Raw genomic sequence first — 15,706 nt, 5'->3', positions numbered from 1 at the left:
TGTTTGCAGATTATTGAAACATGGCGATGAGCAGACTGGAAGAAGCGCTGCAGGAGATCAACAGGGAAAAGATTCAGTTGAAGGATGAGGAAATCAAACGAAACAATCAACTACTGCATGAAATGATGGAATTCTTCATTGGAGAGTTCAAGAAAGATTCTTTCTTCAATTCCATTTATGAACGGTTTTTCTTTGGTGGCAGTTTCTACGATGGACTTAAAGTCGGTAAACCGAATGAATTCGATATTGATTTGGTGTTCACTTTGCCCACGGCCGCAAATGCAACTATTGCCACCCATGATGATCATCCAGGCTTTGTCCAAGTAAAGGTGGATCGAAATGTGGGAACACTTAATGATGGTACATTGTTACATATTAAAAACATCATGAAGTGGTTCCAAGGTTTGGTGGATACCGCCAAGAACGCGATGCGTTACCACAACCTCAACTTTTCGGTTGTAAAAACAACTGTCACAGTCGGCCCTGCAATTACCTTTACGATTGGTGACAAGCGATACGGAAAACAGTTCGATGTTGATTTTGTGCCTTGTTTTAAATTCCCCTCTTCGCAATGGCTGGGAAATTATGTAAGATTGACGGAAGGATCGGTTGATCCTAACGACCAGCTTACCAAAGAGGTACTGAACAATTTTCTTTTATTTTATTAAAGAACATACTAATGTAACTTTTGTCTGTTATTTAGTTTCTAGTCGTGCCAAAACCCAGAGACAACTATTGCCAGACACTTTTCCGATTGTCTTTCCAGGGACAAGAGCGCCTCTTGCTCGAAGGAAAAGGCCATGTGAAACCTGCAATTCGGTTACTTAAGGTAAATCTTCAAAAGAGCAAAATGGCCGACGGTGATTGATAAATATTTATTATTCCTGCAGCTCTATCGCGATCAGCATACTGATTCCCCCATCAAGAGTTACTACCTGAAGACGTTGGCACTTCATGCTTTGCAGGACTCCAGTTTTATTTACAAAGATGCGACTTTAAGTTCTGTCTTTGTGCAGGTAACATAACATTGCTGATATTTTGGTTGCCTACGTTGGCTAATTTATATTTGTGTGTGAAATATTTAGCTCTTGAAGAGGTTAATCGTAGTTGTGAGGAACCGACAACTGAAATATTTTTGGAAGCACGATTATAATTTATTGGAAACTATAAGTGGTTTATACTTGCAAAATTTGGCCAACCGCCTTGAGAAGGATCTGAGGGTGTTCGAGTCTGGAAACAAGGGTGAAGTCAAAAGGTTATTTGGTTAATAATCTGGTGGTAGTGGTATTACTAACGAAGTTAAAGGTAGTGGTGGTATTAGATTTGGTGGTTGGGCTTTTATTCACTAATTGGGTTATTTACTCGGGATATGGTTATATTGGGTTATATAGTTTACTATAATAAATATATCATGGTATAAAAGTATTGGCGGCCATTTTGGTACCTAATCCATCACAGCATCACTCCTCTACCAATTGCAGGCCGCGGTGATTGACAGCAAAGGTCAACCTTAGAGACATAATTGTTTCGAGTATTTTGTTAGTTTGGTTGCATACTTTACAATAAGTAATATGTAAAATGTCTCAGAGGTCCCGAAACAGTTAACAATACTCAAATATCCCCGATATTTCAATAATTTTTATTAAAATCATATAAATATATAAAGTTTATATTAAAATATAGTAAAAAAAGTATAAAATCAGCATGCATATGCAACTCAAAATACAATAGTGTCCGCCATTTTATATCACGACAAAGCCGAGAAGAGATTCACGCATTATTTACAAATGGCACAGCGATAGCTTCCGCCAATGCAACAAATTCCTCGCCCATGGCAATCGCGCATTTCGCCATCATGATCACATCACATTCAGCCTCATGACTCTGCATTATCGACTCTCCTGTCATTCTTTCGAAAACATCGCCCAGCTTAAAACTGGGCATCTTCTTCCCAAAATTCAGCTTCTTTTTAGCTCCCCTATGGATTTCTTTCTGCGTTGGCTGAGCATACAAATCATCATCACCATGCACATCATGCAATTTATCCTTCTTTGTCGGCGTTGTCTCGTTAACCTCTTTCACCATCAAACTTCTTTTGATAAACTCCGCATCCGAGTCGAGTTGGTCGAGTTTCGCACTGATAACATCATCCCAGTCATCATCTAACAGATCAATAGGCAGATTTTTAAGTTCCTCTTCTTTTTTTAACTGAATTTTCTCCACTTCCAGTTTGTGGTGATGTTTAAACAGTTGTAGAGTGTCAAGTGTAAAAAGATTCCGGAATGTATCAAGAAACTGCTTCTCTTTGAGATGATTCCGTAGAATGGGAAAGTCAAACTTGTAGCCGTTGTGTGCGACTAAACAAACTGGTTGTGGGACATGCTGAATGAAGTTTTCAAGCAATTCAATTGTTTTTTCATTGAAAACAGCTGCATTTTCTAATGTTTCATTAAACAAACCTGAAAAAAACATTAAAACTGTCAAGATAATTGATTAAAAAGACAAAGATGATATAAAAATGCAGGAAAAACTTGATATTTTGTTTGTTTTACACACAAAACCTGCATTTTTATTGAAAGAAAAATTATTTTGAATATATAAAGACCTGTTATCTGAGAAGCTGTCGGATGGATTGTTTTCCGTGGATTAAAACACAGTGTAAGTTTATTTATTGCTCTAGGAAGTCGATTAGATAATGTAGTGAGCAAGTGTTCGGTTTGTATAGCAATCAAACACAATTCGGTGATTTTCGACCAAGATTCCAATCCGGTCGTCTCGCAGTCCATAAAAATAAACGATCGAAAGCGACATGCCATTGTATATAAATAAATAAACACAGATAAATAAAAACAACACTCGAGTAAATCCAGTTAAAATAATATAAACAACTTTTCGAGTGCACTTTACTCTGAAAGCCGATATGTATACATAAAAAACTGGTTTCAGGCACAGGTTATGTTTACTTCATTCATTTCATCATATTACACAAAATTTGAAATAAATTAATTATTATAATGATTGATGTAAAGACACTGTTAAAATCCAGCATACAACGACAAACTGGTAAGTTTTATATGCAGTTTAATTCAAATCATTGCAATTCTATTGCTTTTCCAGAACAAAACAAGTCAACGAAGGATGAAAATCTTAATTTGGAGCAAGAACTTTATGAGAAGTACTTGGGTGATAATGGAGTGTCTTTAAAAGAAGAAATATTACCAATCCCGCGGTTTCATCATCGTTTACCGAAAGAAGATGAACCGTTGCGGCAGAAACTGCGTGAAGAAACACGCTCGAATTTTCTACAAAGAAGAAGTCGGCATTTGTTAGACAATGCTGAGTTAAAAAGTCTGTGGACTTTATTGGACAGGCATCAGACTGCGCCTGAAGAACAGCTGATTTCCTACAGTGATTTTAAGAAAGTTGTTGCATTAGCAGGTAGGAAATCAAAAATAAACAAAATGGCAGCCATGTGTTTAGAAAAATCTAGAACAACAAACATATTACATGTTTTCTCTTTGTGTTTAGGACCAAAAGTTCAGCATTACTTCACAGCGACTGTCTTTGCCAAACTTCAACAAGGTGATCCACAAGGCAAGGTGTCAATCATGTCGCTTTTCAATTATATCATGCGTAAAGTCTGGATGGAACAAACACGAATCGGTCTGTCACTCTACGACACATCCGGCCAAGGATATCTGCGTGAGGGTGATCTGGAAAGTTATATCACTGAATTAATCCCGACTCTACCGCAATTGGAAGGTTTGGAGAAGTCTTTTCATAGTTTTTACGTGTGTACCGCAGTCAGGAAGTTTTTATTCTTCTTGGACACGCTGCGCGCAGGACGAGTGCGCATTTTAGACGTGCTTGCTTGTTCGTTCCTCGATGATTTGCTTGAATTACGCGTGGAGGAGGCTAGTAAAGAGATACAGGAGCAGAATTGGTTCAGTGCACGTTCTGCGCTAAGAGTTTACGGTCATTATCTGAATTTAGACCGAGATCACAATGGTTTGTTGAATATTAATGAATTGGCGGGTTATGGCACTGGGACTTTGACGCAGCCGTTTCTGGAAAGAGTTTTTCAAACTTGTTTGACTTATAATGGTGAAATGGATTATAAAACTTATCTGGATGTTGTGCTGGCTTTGGAAAACAGGTCTGAGCCTCAGGCGCTTGCGTATTTGTTTCGAATTTTAGATCTGAATAATCAATCGTATTTGAACGCGTTTTCATTGAATTACTTTTTTCGCGCTATAGAAGACCAGTTGAAGCAGCAGGGCGCCGAGCCGGTGAGGTTTGAGGATTTTAAGGATGAATTGTTTGATATGGTCAAGCCGAAGGATCCTTTAAAAATCACTTTGAATGATATTTTGAGTTGTGGGAAAGGTGAAACGTTTGTCAGTATTTTAATTGAGTTTCAAGCGTTTTGGAGCTACGAGAGTCGTGAATCTGTTTCTTCAGACCCTTCACAAGACTGAATATATTGATGAGTTCATGTTTTATACTCGAATTGTTTTAATATAATTATTTAAACTGAAAAACTTTGAACACAACAAAATGTTTATGTTTTCAACGAATATTTAAGATATTTTATGTTTTGCATTAGTTTATTATAGGTAGGACTTAAAAACCATATTCCCTGTTGATGTTTGGCATGTTTTATAATGTTTTATTCGTATCAATTTGTTTAAACAATGATAAATGTGTAATTAGGTCATTGTTGTGTATGACATATTGCCTATAGTAAAAGCACGGTTTTGTAGTCGGATTTACGCGAAGTGTTGACGATGTCGCACGAAGCAAGGGCGTTTTGACGCGTAGACTGTCAAGGCGCAAGCGCGGCTCTCATTTGCCGCATCGCATTTGTCCGCGACGACACTTTCGTGCTTCTTGTTTGAGAAATTTCAAAATCCACAATCATCCGCTCACAGACGGCTCAGTGCAGTTTGCCAATCTTTTTTTTATACGTATATATTTTGATTATCGTATGTCCATCCAGAATCTCAACACATTTGGTAAGTGGCCGTTCAGAAATCGGGAAATTCGCACAGGTCGACGCTGCGCTCCGGTGCGACGCCATCGGATTTCGTCAAAATGGCGTCGATTATGTTTATTTGCGTCTTGTTATCGAACACGGTTGAAGCGGCGATGTTTTCCTGGAAATCACCCACAAACCTGGGTTTTTCAGTTTTAATCAGGCTTCAAAACGTTCGATTGAAATTAGGACGCATATATTGATTTTTTTCGGAGTGCGCGGCCTCGACCTGCATTGCTAATTGATCTCGAGGTTGTGTCCGTTGAGCAATTGGAGCAAATTGATAATTTCGGCTTTTGTTTTGTGTTGTCCGCAGACCCCTTTGCTGACGCAAACAAGGGTTCAGAAGATGATGTTCAAGACGGATTAGTTCACATAAGAATCCAACAACGTAATGGTCGTAAGACCTTAACTACTGTACAGGGTCTTTCATCTGATTATGACCTGAAAAAAATAGTGAGGGCATGTAAAAAGGTACGTAATACACATATTCCGAGTAGATTTATTCATGCTGACAGTTACGATGAGTCAGCATGTTATGGTTATGGTTTGGCTGGAGGATGATTAATGAATGCGTTGTTTGTTTGCAGGAATTTGCGTGCAATGGTACTGTAATCGAACACTCCGAGTACGGCGAGGTGCTTCAGCTGCAGGGCGATCAACGCGAGAACATCTGCCAGTTCCTGACTAAGAGCGGTCTGGCGAAGCCGGACCAACTCAAAGTCCACGGTTTCTAATGCTACCGTTCGCGCACGATTCATCCGCTGTTTAGTTCCGCCGTCGATTGTCACACTCAAAATCTTAGTTATAGTCTAAACAATGATCAGCCAGCCCAGATGATAATATGTACCTGGGAGCATTCGATGTTTTCAGAGAGATGTACACCGGCCACACTGTTTCTTTTTAATTCCTTCAAGTCATCAAAAGCAATAGCAGAGCAATTATGCATCATACAACGGACGAAATCAAACTTTTATAACAACGACTCCATGCGCCAGCGTTGTTGGCGCACGGCGTCGCTTGACGCGACATGAATGCTTTCTTTGGTAATTGTGCCTTTTTCAAACATCAATCTCACAAATCGAACAAAGCGGCGGCAATTGCAACCACCGAATCAATCATGTTTTGTTTCTAATCAGTAAAATCAACCATCCGCCAATCTTGTTTTGGGTTGCGCGCGGATGCGACTATATTAATGAATTATTTTTGATTGTTTTCTCTACTTTTGTTGTGTTTGTACATCAGGTTTAAGTTCGACCCACTCACTTAGCGATGCAGTGCAGGCGTAACGAGTAATTGTTGAAAACGGATTTTATGCTTGTTTGTTGAGCGACAGTATTTAGTTGAACGAAACACGAAACCACCATCTTGAAACGAAATAAAAAGAAAATACCAATTGAAATCTGTGAGGGAAATTGATGATAATTGTAGCGCTAACACCTTCCCAGCTTATTATTTCAATTGTATTTCTTTAATGGTGTGAAATATTGACGAAACACGCCCACGCATTGAGCGGCGGCGTCGGCGCGCCGCCCCCGCGCCTCTACTGGCGGCGCACACGCGGATCAGCTGTGGCGCCTCGCCAGTGTGTACATCCGGACTCAACAGGTCGGCATGGTGAGTGGCGGGCAGCCGCTGCGACCGCCTCTGCACACGCACCGCCGCCGATGCCGCTCCGGAGAGGCCGCGCCGTCGCCGGCGCCGCGGCCGTCGATCCGCTCAACGCGTGCTTGGACGCGAACGGCACCTACGTCTGCACCGCGTACAATCCGCGCTGCTACATCATCCAGAAGGTGAGTGGCTTACACTTGCTGCTCCCATCGTGCCCATATGGTGCTGGAAAACACAACTATGTCGCAATAATCGCAACAAAACACAAACTACCATCGAAATACAGAAATAATAAATCATTTCATCAACGCTGAAAGAAATGTCATCATATTCAAGTGGTTATCGTGAGGGTTGTGTGTTTAATTCGCAAAACCCACACACGTTTCGGCTCCATGTTGGATCGATACGGCAATGTTTTGCGCGCAACACGTGGGTCGTTATTCCCCGGCGGCGGCGATTTGCACGCACACTTCCTGCTTTTGTTCATCTTGCATCATGTTTTTTTGTAAATATTAACGTGTTTATGTTTAGTGCATGCTAATTTTAAGCCGGTGCCATTTTGTATTTAGTTTCGGAAGAGTTTTGAATGTTTGTAATGTTAGCATATTGTATCTGGTGCAGTTTATCGGTTATTTTCGATGCGACTGATAACGTCGGCACTCTCTCCTCAGCTTCCTGCTGCATGTGCGGCGCGCAACGTTCGGTTTTCGGCGATATTCGCTCGGCTGTGGTGGGTACTTGGCGCCCGTCCACGCGGCAGGCGGCATTACACCGTGGACCGCGCTATCAATCGCCGCGCACACTGATAGCGCGCACCATTGTTTTGGCCGCACAGCGGGCTGCTGCTGGTTTAACTTTAATTTGCGTGTGATATCAGTTTTAGTGTGCGCGATTCGCTCAAACGCGCTTATCGATAGCCGGCTGGCACCCCAAATCAATTGTATTCGGCTATGATTTCTGATAAACGATAGTGCGGGAGTTGAGATTACCGAAACGCAAAGGAATACGTGTTACATGATGCGTTGGGTATGTAAACAAGTGAATTAATGTGTACAAGTGAATTTGTTTGATTTTTATGTTTTCAAAAGTTACGAACTTGTTTTTTTTTTTTTTCATTTGCGTATACATAACGTTTGCACCTGGCGCGTTTGAGTGCTTGACTGATTACATGTGAATAGATTATCGCACATTTCCTGGATTTTGCATAGTTTATGATGCTTAAAGCACGTCGTTTTTATATTAATTTTACGATTACTTATTGTTGTGAAAGTACAATGTGCGGTTTTTGTGTTGGTTGGGTTGCCTAACATTACAAAACACCAATTATAAACTTACAACATTCTTTATATATTAATTACAAAACACAATTATTGTTATTATCAAAAATTTTAGTTATCTCGTTGTTGTTAATTAATAACTGTGTTTGATACATTCAATTATGCGAAATATCTGGGTAATAAAAATGGTGTTTGAGTGGTTGCCTAGCTCAAGTCATTACATTGCAAAATATACACCAGTTGAATAACCAAACCGACGTAAAAATAGTGCAATGCAGATAATTCGAGTGTTTTCCGTAATATTCTAGGTACAATCGGGTCCGTGTGGCACGCCGGCTCTCAATCCGAATGCGGACGAATTCGAAATCAAGACGAACATGCTAGAAGTGGACGCATTGGGCCACGCGCACCAGATGCAACCGTTCGACAATCGCCACGCAGATATTTGCATCGCCGTCGACGGTGAGTAACGAATTCTTCTTGTTTTCGTGCTAGTTTCTACAATATTTGCCATCGGCTGTCATCGGCGATAGGCAACCAGTAATGCCGGAAGTTTGAATTGTGTGTGATGAGCAAGTCTATCAGCGTATTATTGAGATAATAGTGATAATTGTTTAGATTATTTGTCGATTGTGTGGCAACCCATGTGACGTTCGCAGCAGGCATTGTGTTTGAAAGTTTTTGGCTAGATATCGTGGATTGCAAGTGGCGCAAACAGGAAGTGTCCGCGGTTTTTCCTGCATGCGCGAAACGGTGTCGGATTGTTGCGGTTTGAATTTCCCTCTTCGCGCGCGGCGCGTTCGCGAGTAGGGCACACGCGGCGCTGGCGTCGCCCGAATGGTGCGCTCTCCGTCTCACACGCGCACGTCCGCGGCTATCTGTGGCATGTGCCCTGCGACGGCCATTTTGCAAGTATCCGTGTGAATTGTGCCTGCGTTTTGCGAAGTAATCCAAGCGGTAAGCACCATCCATAATTCTCATCTCGGCGCGGCGTCCGGCGCGACCCCCGGCTGACCAGTGTCCTCTGTGCGTGCGGCGGCGTGTGCGTGTGCAGAGAGTGCGAACGGGCCCGTGCTGGCCGTGTGGTGTGTGTGGTGCGCCGAGTGTCTGTGTGGTACACCCGCGCTCCGCTTGCGGGATAAACATCTGCCTGCGTAATCTCGGCGCGGCTCGCGATTGCGATCGGACGCAGCGTCCCGCTGAAGAGGCCGAGGCACGCGCACACACAGGCGCGCACGCCACCAGCAGCCGAGCGTCGCGCGCGGAGGTGGCACATGGTTTCCGGGTTGCTCGAATCATTTTTGTTTACGTAATTTGCGCCGCCGCCTACGATTGTCATTTCGGTCGTGTGCTCCCCCTGCGGCCGCCACTCGTTGTCCGCTGAAGAAGTGCGTGCGTGCGTGCGTACAGCTGAACGCGCGCCTCCTCGCGACATTTCTATATTTGTCCTCATTCTGGCCACACCATCGCATCGCTCAGACACCGCTCGATTCTAACCTATTGTCGAGAGGGCCGCACGCAATAAATGCGCGAGCGTGTCGTTGTGGCATTCCCGGGTTTGCCGACCGCTCAATGACCACCCAGTTCGAAACAATTCCCAAGCTGCAGCCAGGTAACGCCAGTTTACATAATACTTAAAACTGATGTGCTCAAAAGCCTCCACTGACCTATCTCCATCGTGTTGATTTGAGCGAGCATGACTCATGTGCGCCCAGCGCAGCAGTTGCTAGCACAACTGGGAAACACACATTACATTTGACCTTGCGATTGAAATTGTTATATATTTTCACTCCCGACAACAACAATGCATGCATGCCACACACACACACACACACACAGCAACAACAGTAGCAGCAATCACACATCGTCATCCACGCTGACCACTGGTTTTGTTTTCCGTCTGTTGTAGGCTACGTGTACATGAATGGGGATGTCGGGAAACTGCCTTCGGGGGCGGTGTTCAGCACCACCCCTGATAGCACGGGAATCGTGGCGGCGACATCCGAGTACCTGGTCAACGGGGTAGCGGAGGGAGCTGAGGGCCAGAGTCCGGTCCCTCCCTCAGCTCCCGCCGACAGCGGGCCAGCCTATCCCTTGCCACAACTCAAACAGATGCTCTCCCAACAATTGGAATACTATTTCTCGCGGTAAGGTAAAATGTTGTTTGTTTTTCGCATGTTTCTCATTTGCGTTGTGTTGTTGTCTGCAGGGAAAACTTGGCAAATGATACGTACTTACTGTCGCAAATGGACAATGATCAGTATGTACCGATTTGGACAGTGGCCAATTTTAATCAGGTGAAGAAGCTAACCAAAGACTTAAAACTTATAACCGAAGTGCTACGTGAATCGCCCAACGTGCAAGTCGACGAGGAGGGCGTCAAAGTGCGCCCGAACCACAAACGATGTATAGTTATATTACGCGAGATACCAGATAATACTCCCATTGAAGATGTGAAGGTATTTATATTTGTATTTGTATATGCTGTGTTTGTTTATGTTGTAACATTGTGTGTTATTCTAGAATCTATTCGCCGGGGAAAAATGTCCACGCTTTATTTCATGCGAATTTGCGCACAACAGCTCGTGGTATGTGACGTTCGAGTCGGACGACGACGCGCAGCGCGCCTACCGATACCTGCGCGAGGAGGTGCGCGAGTTCCAGGGCCGGCCGATAATGGCGCGAATAAAGGCGAAACCGATGAATCGATTGCCCATGCCGCCGGTGACGAACGTCAAGAATGGTTTTCGTGCCACGCCGCCACCGGCGGCCGTTTTTGATCCGGCCAGCTTCCCACCAGGCCAACAGCGGTTTGTTTATGCCAATGGTACACCCAGCCAGACGGTACCCTTTGGCAACCATGTTCATGTATATGTAAGTTTTTTATTTTTAATTTTTTTTGAAGTTTTTAAAAAAAAATTGTTTTGATTTTTGTAGCCGCCGTATCAACAGCAAGGATATTACACTACGTCGGTGATGCCGGCGTGGCCGGCGAGCGGCTCGCCGTTCTACGACATAAGCAGCGTGTTCCAGGTGAACGGGCTCGCTCCGCAGACCTATAAGCCCCTGGGGTTTAGGAACAGCGCGCGCCCGCGCAAACAATCGCGCGGCGGGGTCGCGCAGACTGAGGCGAGCGCTGTCGCGGCGCTCCCGCCCGCCGCCCCGGCCGGCAATCAGCGGCAGAACCATCAGGCTTCGCCGACACCGTCGCCGCAAGGCACGCCGAAGACTAATACCACTGGTGCCAAACCTCCGCCTCTGATGGGCGACGCGCCTCGCGTCGTTCCGCTCGAGGAAGTCGTTAATACGAATATTAATACAGGTATACCGTTGTTGGGAACAGAAGCAGCATTTGTCGACACGTACAGGCCGAATGTGGTCAGCCAGATGCACGCGTCTCCGAAGGACCCGCGTCCGAATCGTCGCAAGCGCCGCGACGAGGAGATCCTGTCGGCGGTGGGCGCCAGTTCGGCGCGCGATGTGGCGAACCAGCGCAGTCAGTTGTTCGACCTGGAGGCGACCGCGTTCCCGCCGCTGCCCGGTTTTGAAGCCAATGTTGCCGGTAAGCAGACGCAGACGATTGCGGTGGCTGCGGAGGCGATCCCGGCTGCGATTGTTAGCGCTGAGCCAGCGCACGCCGCTCAAGGTCATTGGGGAGAGAATAGGCTGGCCGATGTCGTCAAGGGCACGGCGAGATCGAAAGGGCGCGACTGTGCGCTTTCCAATAGCGGCTCGAATTCGCCGCGGGCGATGTCACCGCTCCACACGCAGTCTCAGACGATTGTGCAGCACTCGACTCGTCCGGGGCGTCGCTCGCAGTCTAGTCCGGACTGCAGTAAGGACGCCAATAATGCCAGCGATATTCAATTGAGTACCGTTACGCTCACACCACCCAGCTCACCGGAAAAGTAAGTTTTTTTTTATTATTATTTAAGAGATTATTATTAATGTTTGTTGTGTTTTTGTAGATTAGTTCCTGCGTCCGCAAAATGCACCATGGCCGACAAGTCGACAAAGACGGACGACGTCCTGCTGAATGGCGAACTGGACTGCCCGACGACGACGAACGCTGCCACCATGACGACGGTGGTGCCGCCGACGGAGACGACGGCGCGCGCCGTCACCCACACGATTGTCGCCGCTACCACCGCCTCCGTCGGCACACGCAGCACCTCGAACGTGTCGCCGCCGCTGCACAAGCAGGACTCGAGGTCCGACGTCCTTAAGCAGCCGCCCACGCCACCGCCGCCGGTAAGCACTCGCTTGTTTCCGTCGCTCTCGGGCGCGCATAATGAACACGTTTCGGCTCAGGACAGCGGCAATCCGCCGCGCATGAGCTATGCACAAGTCGCGCAACATCACAAGGAGATGCAGAAGCAGCAGCAGGCCGCCAGAGAGAGCGCCGGCGAGCAGGCGCAGGCGCTCACCAAGTCGGCCGCGACCAACACCAGCTCGGCGGCGAGCGCAAACACCGCGCAGGCCACCGTCCGAGTGCAAACTGATCAACGAAGTGGAGGTATTAATCATTTATTCATATTATTATTATTATTAATTTTTAATAATACCAATTTATTTATTTAGAGAGTCAGCATAAAGAGTCTAGCAACAGCGCGTCGACCCGAGTCAATCAGCAGCAGGGAGGCGGCGGCGGCGGCGGCGCTGGCCGCAACGGCTCTCGGGCTTCCTTCGACCGCGGCGCCAACCGCCGCAAGCAGGACATGCGGGCGACCCAGCTGCGCGAGTTCGTCGCGCCCAGATCGCCCAAGTAGCAGCGGGCCCCGTGCGCCGCCCGGCACGGCCCTGTGTTGATTGTGCGGCATGCAGTGTGTTGACCTTTGGCCATATTTATATAAAACTAGTGACAATACTGCCCCGCGAGGCATTTAGGTGTATAAATTAACGGAAGGCGGAAAGCGGCATACGCGTGAAGTAAGTACGCTAAAATCTATAACGCTGCAAACAGAGAGCAAGAAAGAAAGAGAAAAAAACGATGAAAAAAAAAATCACAAAAAAATCCACACACACAAAAAACTGATAAGAATATTTCACTTAATTTCGTGCGAGTCATATTGTTCCTAGCTCGAGATATATACTGTTGAATATTAAATATGTTTATTAGTGCTGTACAATTGAGACGATAGAGCTGAGAGAGGGACGGGCGGCGCCGTGGTGCGTCTGTGATAAGCCTGCGTGCGCGCGCCCTGTTTTGCTGACGCAATTGCAACACGAAAAAAAAAACTAAGTAGCAAGATGAGAAACACGCGTTTGTCGTTGGTGGTGTGGTGGCTGTGCCGAAGTGTTTGTAAAGTTTTCGCTTGACTGCGCTGGGCGAGAGAGTAAAGTTTAAATTATTGGTTACTACCCGTTGACGGTGCTGCTCGGCGGCAAGCGAAAACTACAGCGGCCGGTGACACACCCACCCACTCAATGCAGCCAGGCGGAATTTGCGCAGCGCGATGTTGTACAGACTAATGTTGAAGTTATTTTTGACAAATAATTACCATATATGTATAAGCTGTATAGGGGAGCGTAGGTTTAGTGTATTAAATTGTTGGTTTTTCATTATTATTATGTTTAGTAGCTTGCGCAGTTGCTCGGGGCGTTTTGGAGATGTTGATTGGAACGCGCACCGGTTTTTGCTAGCCGCGCAGCCGCAGAGCAAGAAACAATCAATTCGAAACACAATACTTAAAACAATATGAAATCTGTTCACACTTCCTGCGCACGCGCGCGCATGCGTTACACATTCGAATACACATGATTTCGTGGGCGTATATATAGTTTAAGCGACTATTTGTAAATAGTGTTGTAACGAAAACAAAAATGGAACTAAGCAATATTATTTTCGAGTCATTGCGAAGCCAACGAAATGCGCACGCGCTTCTTCTTGTCTCTACCCTTTTGTTCAATGGTTGTGCTTTGTTGTCTAGAAACAAATGAATGCAAACAACGGTGTTAATCTTACTTATAGGCTGTGTATGTATATAACGAAATCGCCCTCGCGCCCCACACACACACACACACACACAGACGGAGATGAGTTCTCTTAATTCTTAGGCGTTTTTTGTTTTGTTTGTTAATATTGACGGTGCGGGGGCGCTAGAAACGGGAAGGCCGCGGGCCCGCTGAGCAACTGGCTGCAAGTGTGCTTTTCACTTTCAGTTAATCAGTATATAAGTTACGTTAAGACTGTTAGCTGATGATAAAATATTTGTTATTTTTGGTCTCTCATGTATAAACATAAATCAAACGTAGTAGTGGCGGTGAAACGGGACGCGCGCGCAAGATGACTACTCATACAGATTGCGAAATGTTGTTTCGAGCGTCCGAGATGCGATATCGATAAACATCCAGAGCACACAATGTATATTTATGACTATATAGTTAATTTACGGAGATCACACTTGGATTTTCTTTCGCAATTTGTTTTCTTCAATTTGTTTGTGTGGCTAGTTTCTATTTTGCAAACACTATATTATTTAGACACGTAGACTACACACCACACACACACGTGCATTGGTTTCACTTCGTTCTGTGCAATGTGCGTTGAATCATTCAGTTTTTTTTCTGGCAGGGGTGTTGATTGAATATGATTATGATTATCGTAACATGTAATAAGTTTTATTGTGATGCTCAAGACAAAAGTTTAAAACTGGCTGGTGCCGAGCGGGGCGCCGCTAACGTCCATAAATTTGATTGCGATGAAGAAGAAAAGCATTTCTGGCGCGCTAGCCAGAGACACACGAACCAAGATAGATATTTCGGTTTATTATTTAAAGAGGAAATCAATTACATCTTAATTATTCTAGTCTTAATAATTATTATATTGTATAACTAAAAACTAACTAAGCTGAGTGTTGCGGGATGCTGGCAAAGGATAGAAAAGCGAGAACATATTTTAGGAGCACTTTTTAAATTTAACGTACGTTTAAAGAAGCGAAAAAGAAAAAGAAATTTTCGAAAGGAAAGATAGCGAACACTAAACGAATAATCAATAAGAAATGTAAGCGCGAGAATGTGCGAAATTGTAAACGGATTGCTAGCGAGGAGAACCAATTGCCAATTGATGCGGATTTATTATATAAAGTGAAAATGGCGGATAATTTGAGGTGATGGGTATCAGATATTGTGTCGACGATTTACATATTTAGAATTAGTTGAATATTTCGTTTACGTTTTTTTTTTTGTTTTTTTTTTTGTCATCTTAGATAATTCATTTATATAACTTGCGTTACTTTTGTATTTAACGATTATTAGCTTTTAATTTTTTTCTCTTTTAATTTTGTTTTAAACACACACGCTCACGGAAAGAGAAGAGATATGAAAAGAGGCGCGAGAGAAAAAGAAACAAAAAACAAAACCATTGCCACATATATATTTTACGCTAATGTATTAGAATCATAGCTTAACGTTTTTTTTGTTTTGTTTTTATTGAACGCAAGCGACCGACAGACAGCAAACACTCGTCACCTTTGAATTTGGAACGTTTTGAGAAACCATATTGTAAAACTTGATTTGCGGTGCATGCGGATTGTGTATGCAACTGTAAGCGATAGATGGCGATGATAGGCGCAGCATGTTTAACGAAACACTGAGAAAACCACCCCTGCTCTATTTATATATGGAATTTGATAGCATATATAAATAACGATTATACATATATTACAAAAATATATTAATTTTTTGAGTTGTAAGTTCGGATGATAAGATAAGCTTTTCCCAATGTTGCTAATTAAAATATTGTTATTGAAAACGATTTCTGTTGACGAACAATCACGCCGAG

The 15,706-nt window shown here is 44.3% G+C and overlaps 5 protein-coding genes across 8 annotated transcripts; 4 read left to right on the top strand and 1 right to left on the bottom strand.

Moving 5' to 3' along the window:
• The first annotated feature begins 20 nt into the window (after nucleotides 1–20).
• On the top strand, nucleotides 21–1,025 carry LOC135794752 (cyclic GMP-AMP synthase-like receptor). Its single transcript, XM_065306137.1, has 3 exons — nucleotides 21–638; nucleotides 704–829; nucleotides 891–1,025. Exons 1-3 carry the CDS (start codon nucleotides 21–23, stop codon nucleotides 1,023–1,025), a joined length of 879 nt encoding a protein of 292 aa, XP_065162209.1.
• A 593-nt stretch (nucleotides 1,026–1,618) lies between these two features.
• LOC135793617 (uncharacterized) lies at nucleotides 1,619–2,953 on the bottom strand. The gene is made up of 2 exons (XM_065304646.1): nucleotides 2,606–2,953; nucleotides 1,619–2,459 (listed from the first exon to the last, which is right to left on the bottom strand). The coding sequence occupies exons 1-2, from the start codon at nucleotides 2,814–2,816 to the stop codon at nucleotides 1,771–1,773; spliced, it is 900 nt and encodes a 299-aa protein (XP_065160718.1). The 5' UTR covers nucleotides 2,817–2,953; the 3' UTR covers nucleotides 1,619–1,770.
• LOC135793616 (serine/threonine-protein phosphatase 2A regulatory subunit B'' subunit gamma-like) lies at nucleotides 2,947–4,541 on the top strand. The gene is made up of 3 exons (XM_065304645.1): nucleotides 2,947–3,063; nucleotides 3,118–3,438; nucleotides 3,529–4,541. Exons 1-3 carry the CDS (start codon nucleotides 3,015–3,017, stop codon nucleotides 4,476–4,478), a joined length of 1,320 nt encoding a protein of 439 aa, XP_065160717.1. The 5' UTR covers nucleotides 2,947–3,014; the 3' UTR covers nucleotides 4,479–4,541.
• Nucleotides 4,542–4,837: 296 nt separating this feature from the next.
• On the top strand, nucleotides 4,838–6,437 carry eIF1 (eukaryotic translation initiation factor eIF1). The gene is made up of 3 exons (XM_065304647.1): nucleotides 4,838–5,015; nucleotides 5,352–5,509; nucleotides 5,626–6,437. The coding sequence occupies exons 1-3, from the start codon at nucleotides 4,988–4,990 to the stop codon at nucleotides 5,770–5,772; spliced, it is 333 nt and encodes a 110-aa protein (XP_065160719.1). The 5' UTR covers nucleotides 4,838–4,987; the 3' UTR covers nucleotides 5,773–6,437.
• Nucleotides 6,438–6,621: 184 nt separating this feature from the next.
• Larp4B (La-related protein 4B) lies at nucleotides 6,622–15,679 on the top strand. 4 transcript variants are annotated; one of them, XM_065304631.1, is made up of 9 exons: nucleotides 6,623–6,828; nucleotides 8,232–8,385; nucleotides 9,833–10,070; nucleotides 10,133–10,382; nucleotides 10,447–10,797; nucleotides 10,861–11,831; nucleotides 11,892–12,174; nucleotides 12,235–12,439; nucleotides 12,505–15,679. In XM_065304631.1, exons 1-9 carry the CDS (start codon nucleotides 6,703–6,705, stop codon nucleotides 12,690–12,692), a joined length of 2,766 nt encoding a protein of 921 aa, XP_065160703.1. In that variant the 5' UTR covers nucleotides 6,623–6,702; the 3' UTR covers nucleotides 12,693–15,679. The 4 variants fall into 4 exon arrangements, with proteins under 4 accessions (XP_065160702.1, XP_065160703.1, XP_065160704.1 ...); XM_065304630.1 differs by having other exon boundaries at nucleotides 6,622–6,828; nucleotides 11,892–12,439; XM_065304632.1 differs by lacking the exon at nucleotides 6,623–6,828 and adding an exon at nucleotides 7,366–7,672 and having other exon boundaries at nucleotides 11,892–12,439.
• The last annotated feature ends 27 nt before the right edge of the window (nucleotides 15,680–15,706 follow it).

Source organism: Atheta coriaria, unplaced genomic scaffold, assembly GCF_025399875.1.
Source record: "Atheta coriaria isolate IRGN ID8LTWV9N9 unplaced genomic scaffold, Caltech_Dcor_3.1 hic_scaffold_6_pilon, whole genome shotgun sequence".
NCBI lineage: Eukaryota > Metazoa > Arthropoda > Insecta > Coleoptera > Staphylinidae > Dalotia > Dalotia coriaria.
This window is presented reverse-complemented; position numbering and strand designations above follow the sequence as displayed.

Bases quoted from the DNA above. Each gene is read 5' to 3' on its own strand.
- LOC135794752 (XM_065306137.1), top strand. From the start codon at position 21: ATGGCGATGAGCAGACTGGAAGAAGCGCTGCAGGAGATCAACAGGGAA. The intron at 639-703 runs GTACTGAACAAT...TCTGTTATTTAG, and splicing joins ACGACCAGCTTACCAAAGAG to TTTCTAGTCGTGCCAAAACC. The intron at 830-890 runs GTAAATCTTCAA...TTATTCCTGCAG, and splicing joins CTGCAATTCGGTTACTTAAG to CTCTATCGCGATCAGCATAC.
- LOC135793617 (XM_065304646.1), bottom strand. From the start codon at position 2,816: ATGGCATGTCGCTTTCGATCGTTTATTTTTATGGACTGCGAGACGACC. The intron at 2,460-2,605 runs GTCTTTATATAT...TGTTTTTTTCAG, and splicing joins GACAGCTTCTCAGATAACAG to GTTTGTTTAATGAAACATTA.
- LOC135793616 (XM_065304645.1), top strand. From the start codon at position 3,015: ATGATTGATGTAAAGACACTGTTAAAATCCAGCATACAACGACAAACT. The intron at 3,064-3,117 runs GTAAGTTTTATA...TTGCTTTTCCAG, and splicing joins CAGCATACAACGACAAACTG to AACAAAACAAGTCAACGAAG. The intron at 3,439-3,528 runs GTAGGAAATCAA...CTTTGTGTTTAG, and splicing joins GAAAGTTGTTGCATTAGCAG to GACCAAAAGTTCAGCATTAC.
- eIF1 (XM_065304647.1), top strand. From the start codon at position 4,988: ATGTCCATCCAGAATCTCAACACATTTG. The intron at 5,016-5,351 runs GTAAGTGGCCGT...TGTTGTCCGCAG, and splicing joins CCAGAATCTCAACACATTTG to ACCCCTTTGCTGACGCAAAC. The intron at 5,510-5,625 runs GTACGTAATACA...GTTTGTTTGCAG, and splicing joins TAGTGAGGGCATGTAAAAAG to GAATTTGCGTGCAATGGTAC.
- Larp4B (XM_065304630.1), top strand. From the start codon at position 6,703: ATGCCGCTCCGGAGAGGCCGCGCCGTCGCCGGCGCCGCGGCCGTCGAT. The intron at 8,386-9,832 runs GTGAGTAACGAA...CGTCTGTTGTAG, and splicing joins TATTTGCATCGCCGTCGACG to GCTACGTGTACATGAATGGG. The intron at 10,798-10,860 runs GTAAGTTTTTTA...TGATTTTTGTAG, and splicing joins GCAACCATGTTCATGTATAT to CCGCCGTATCAACAGCAAGG.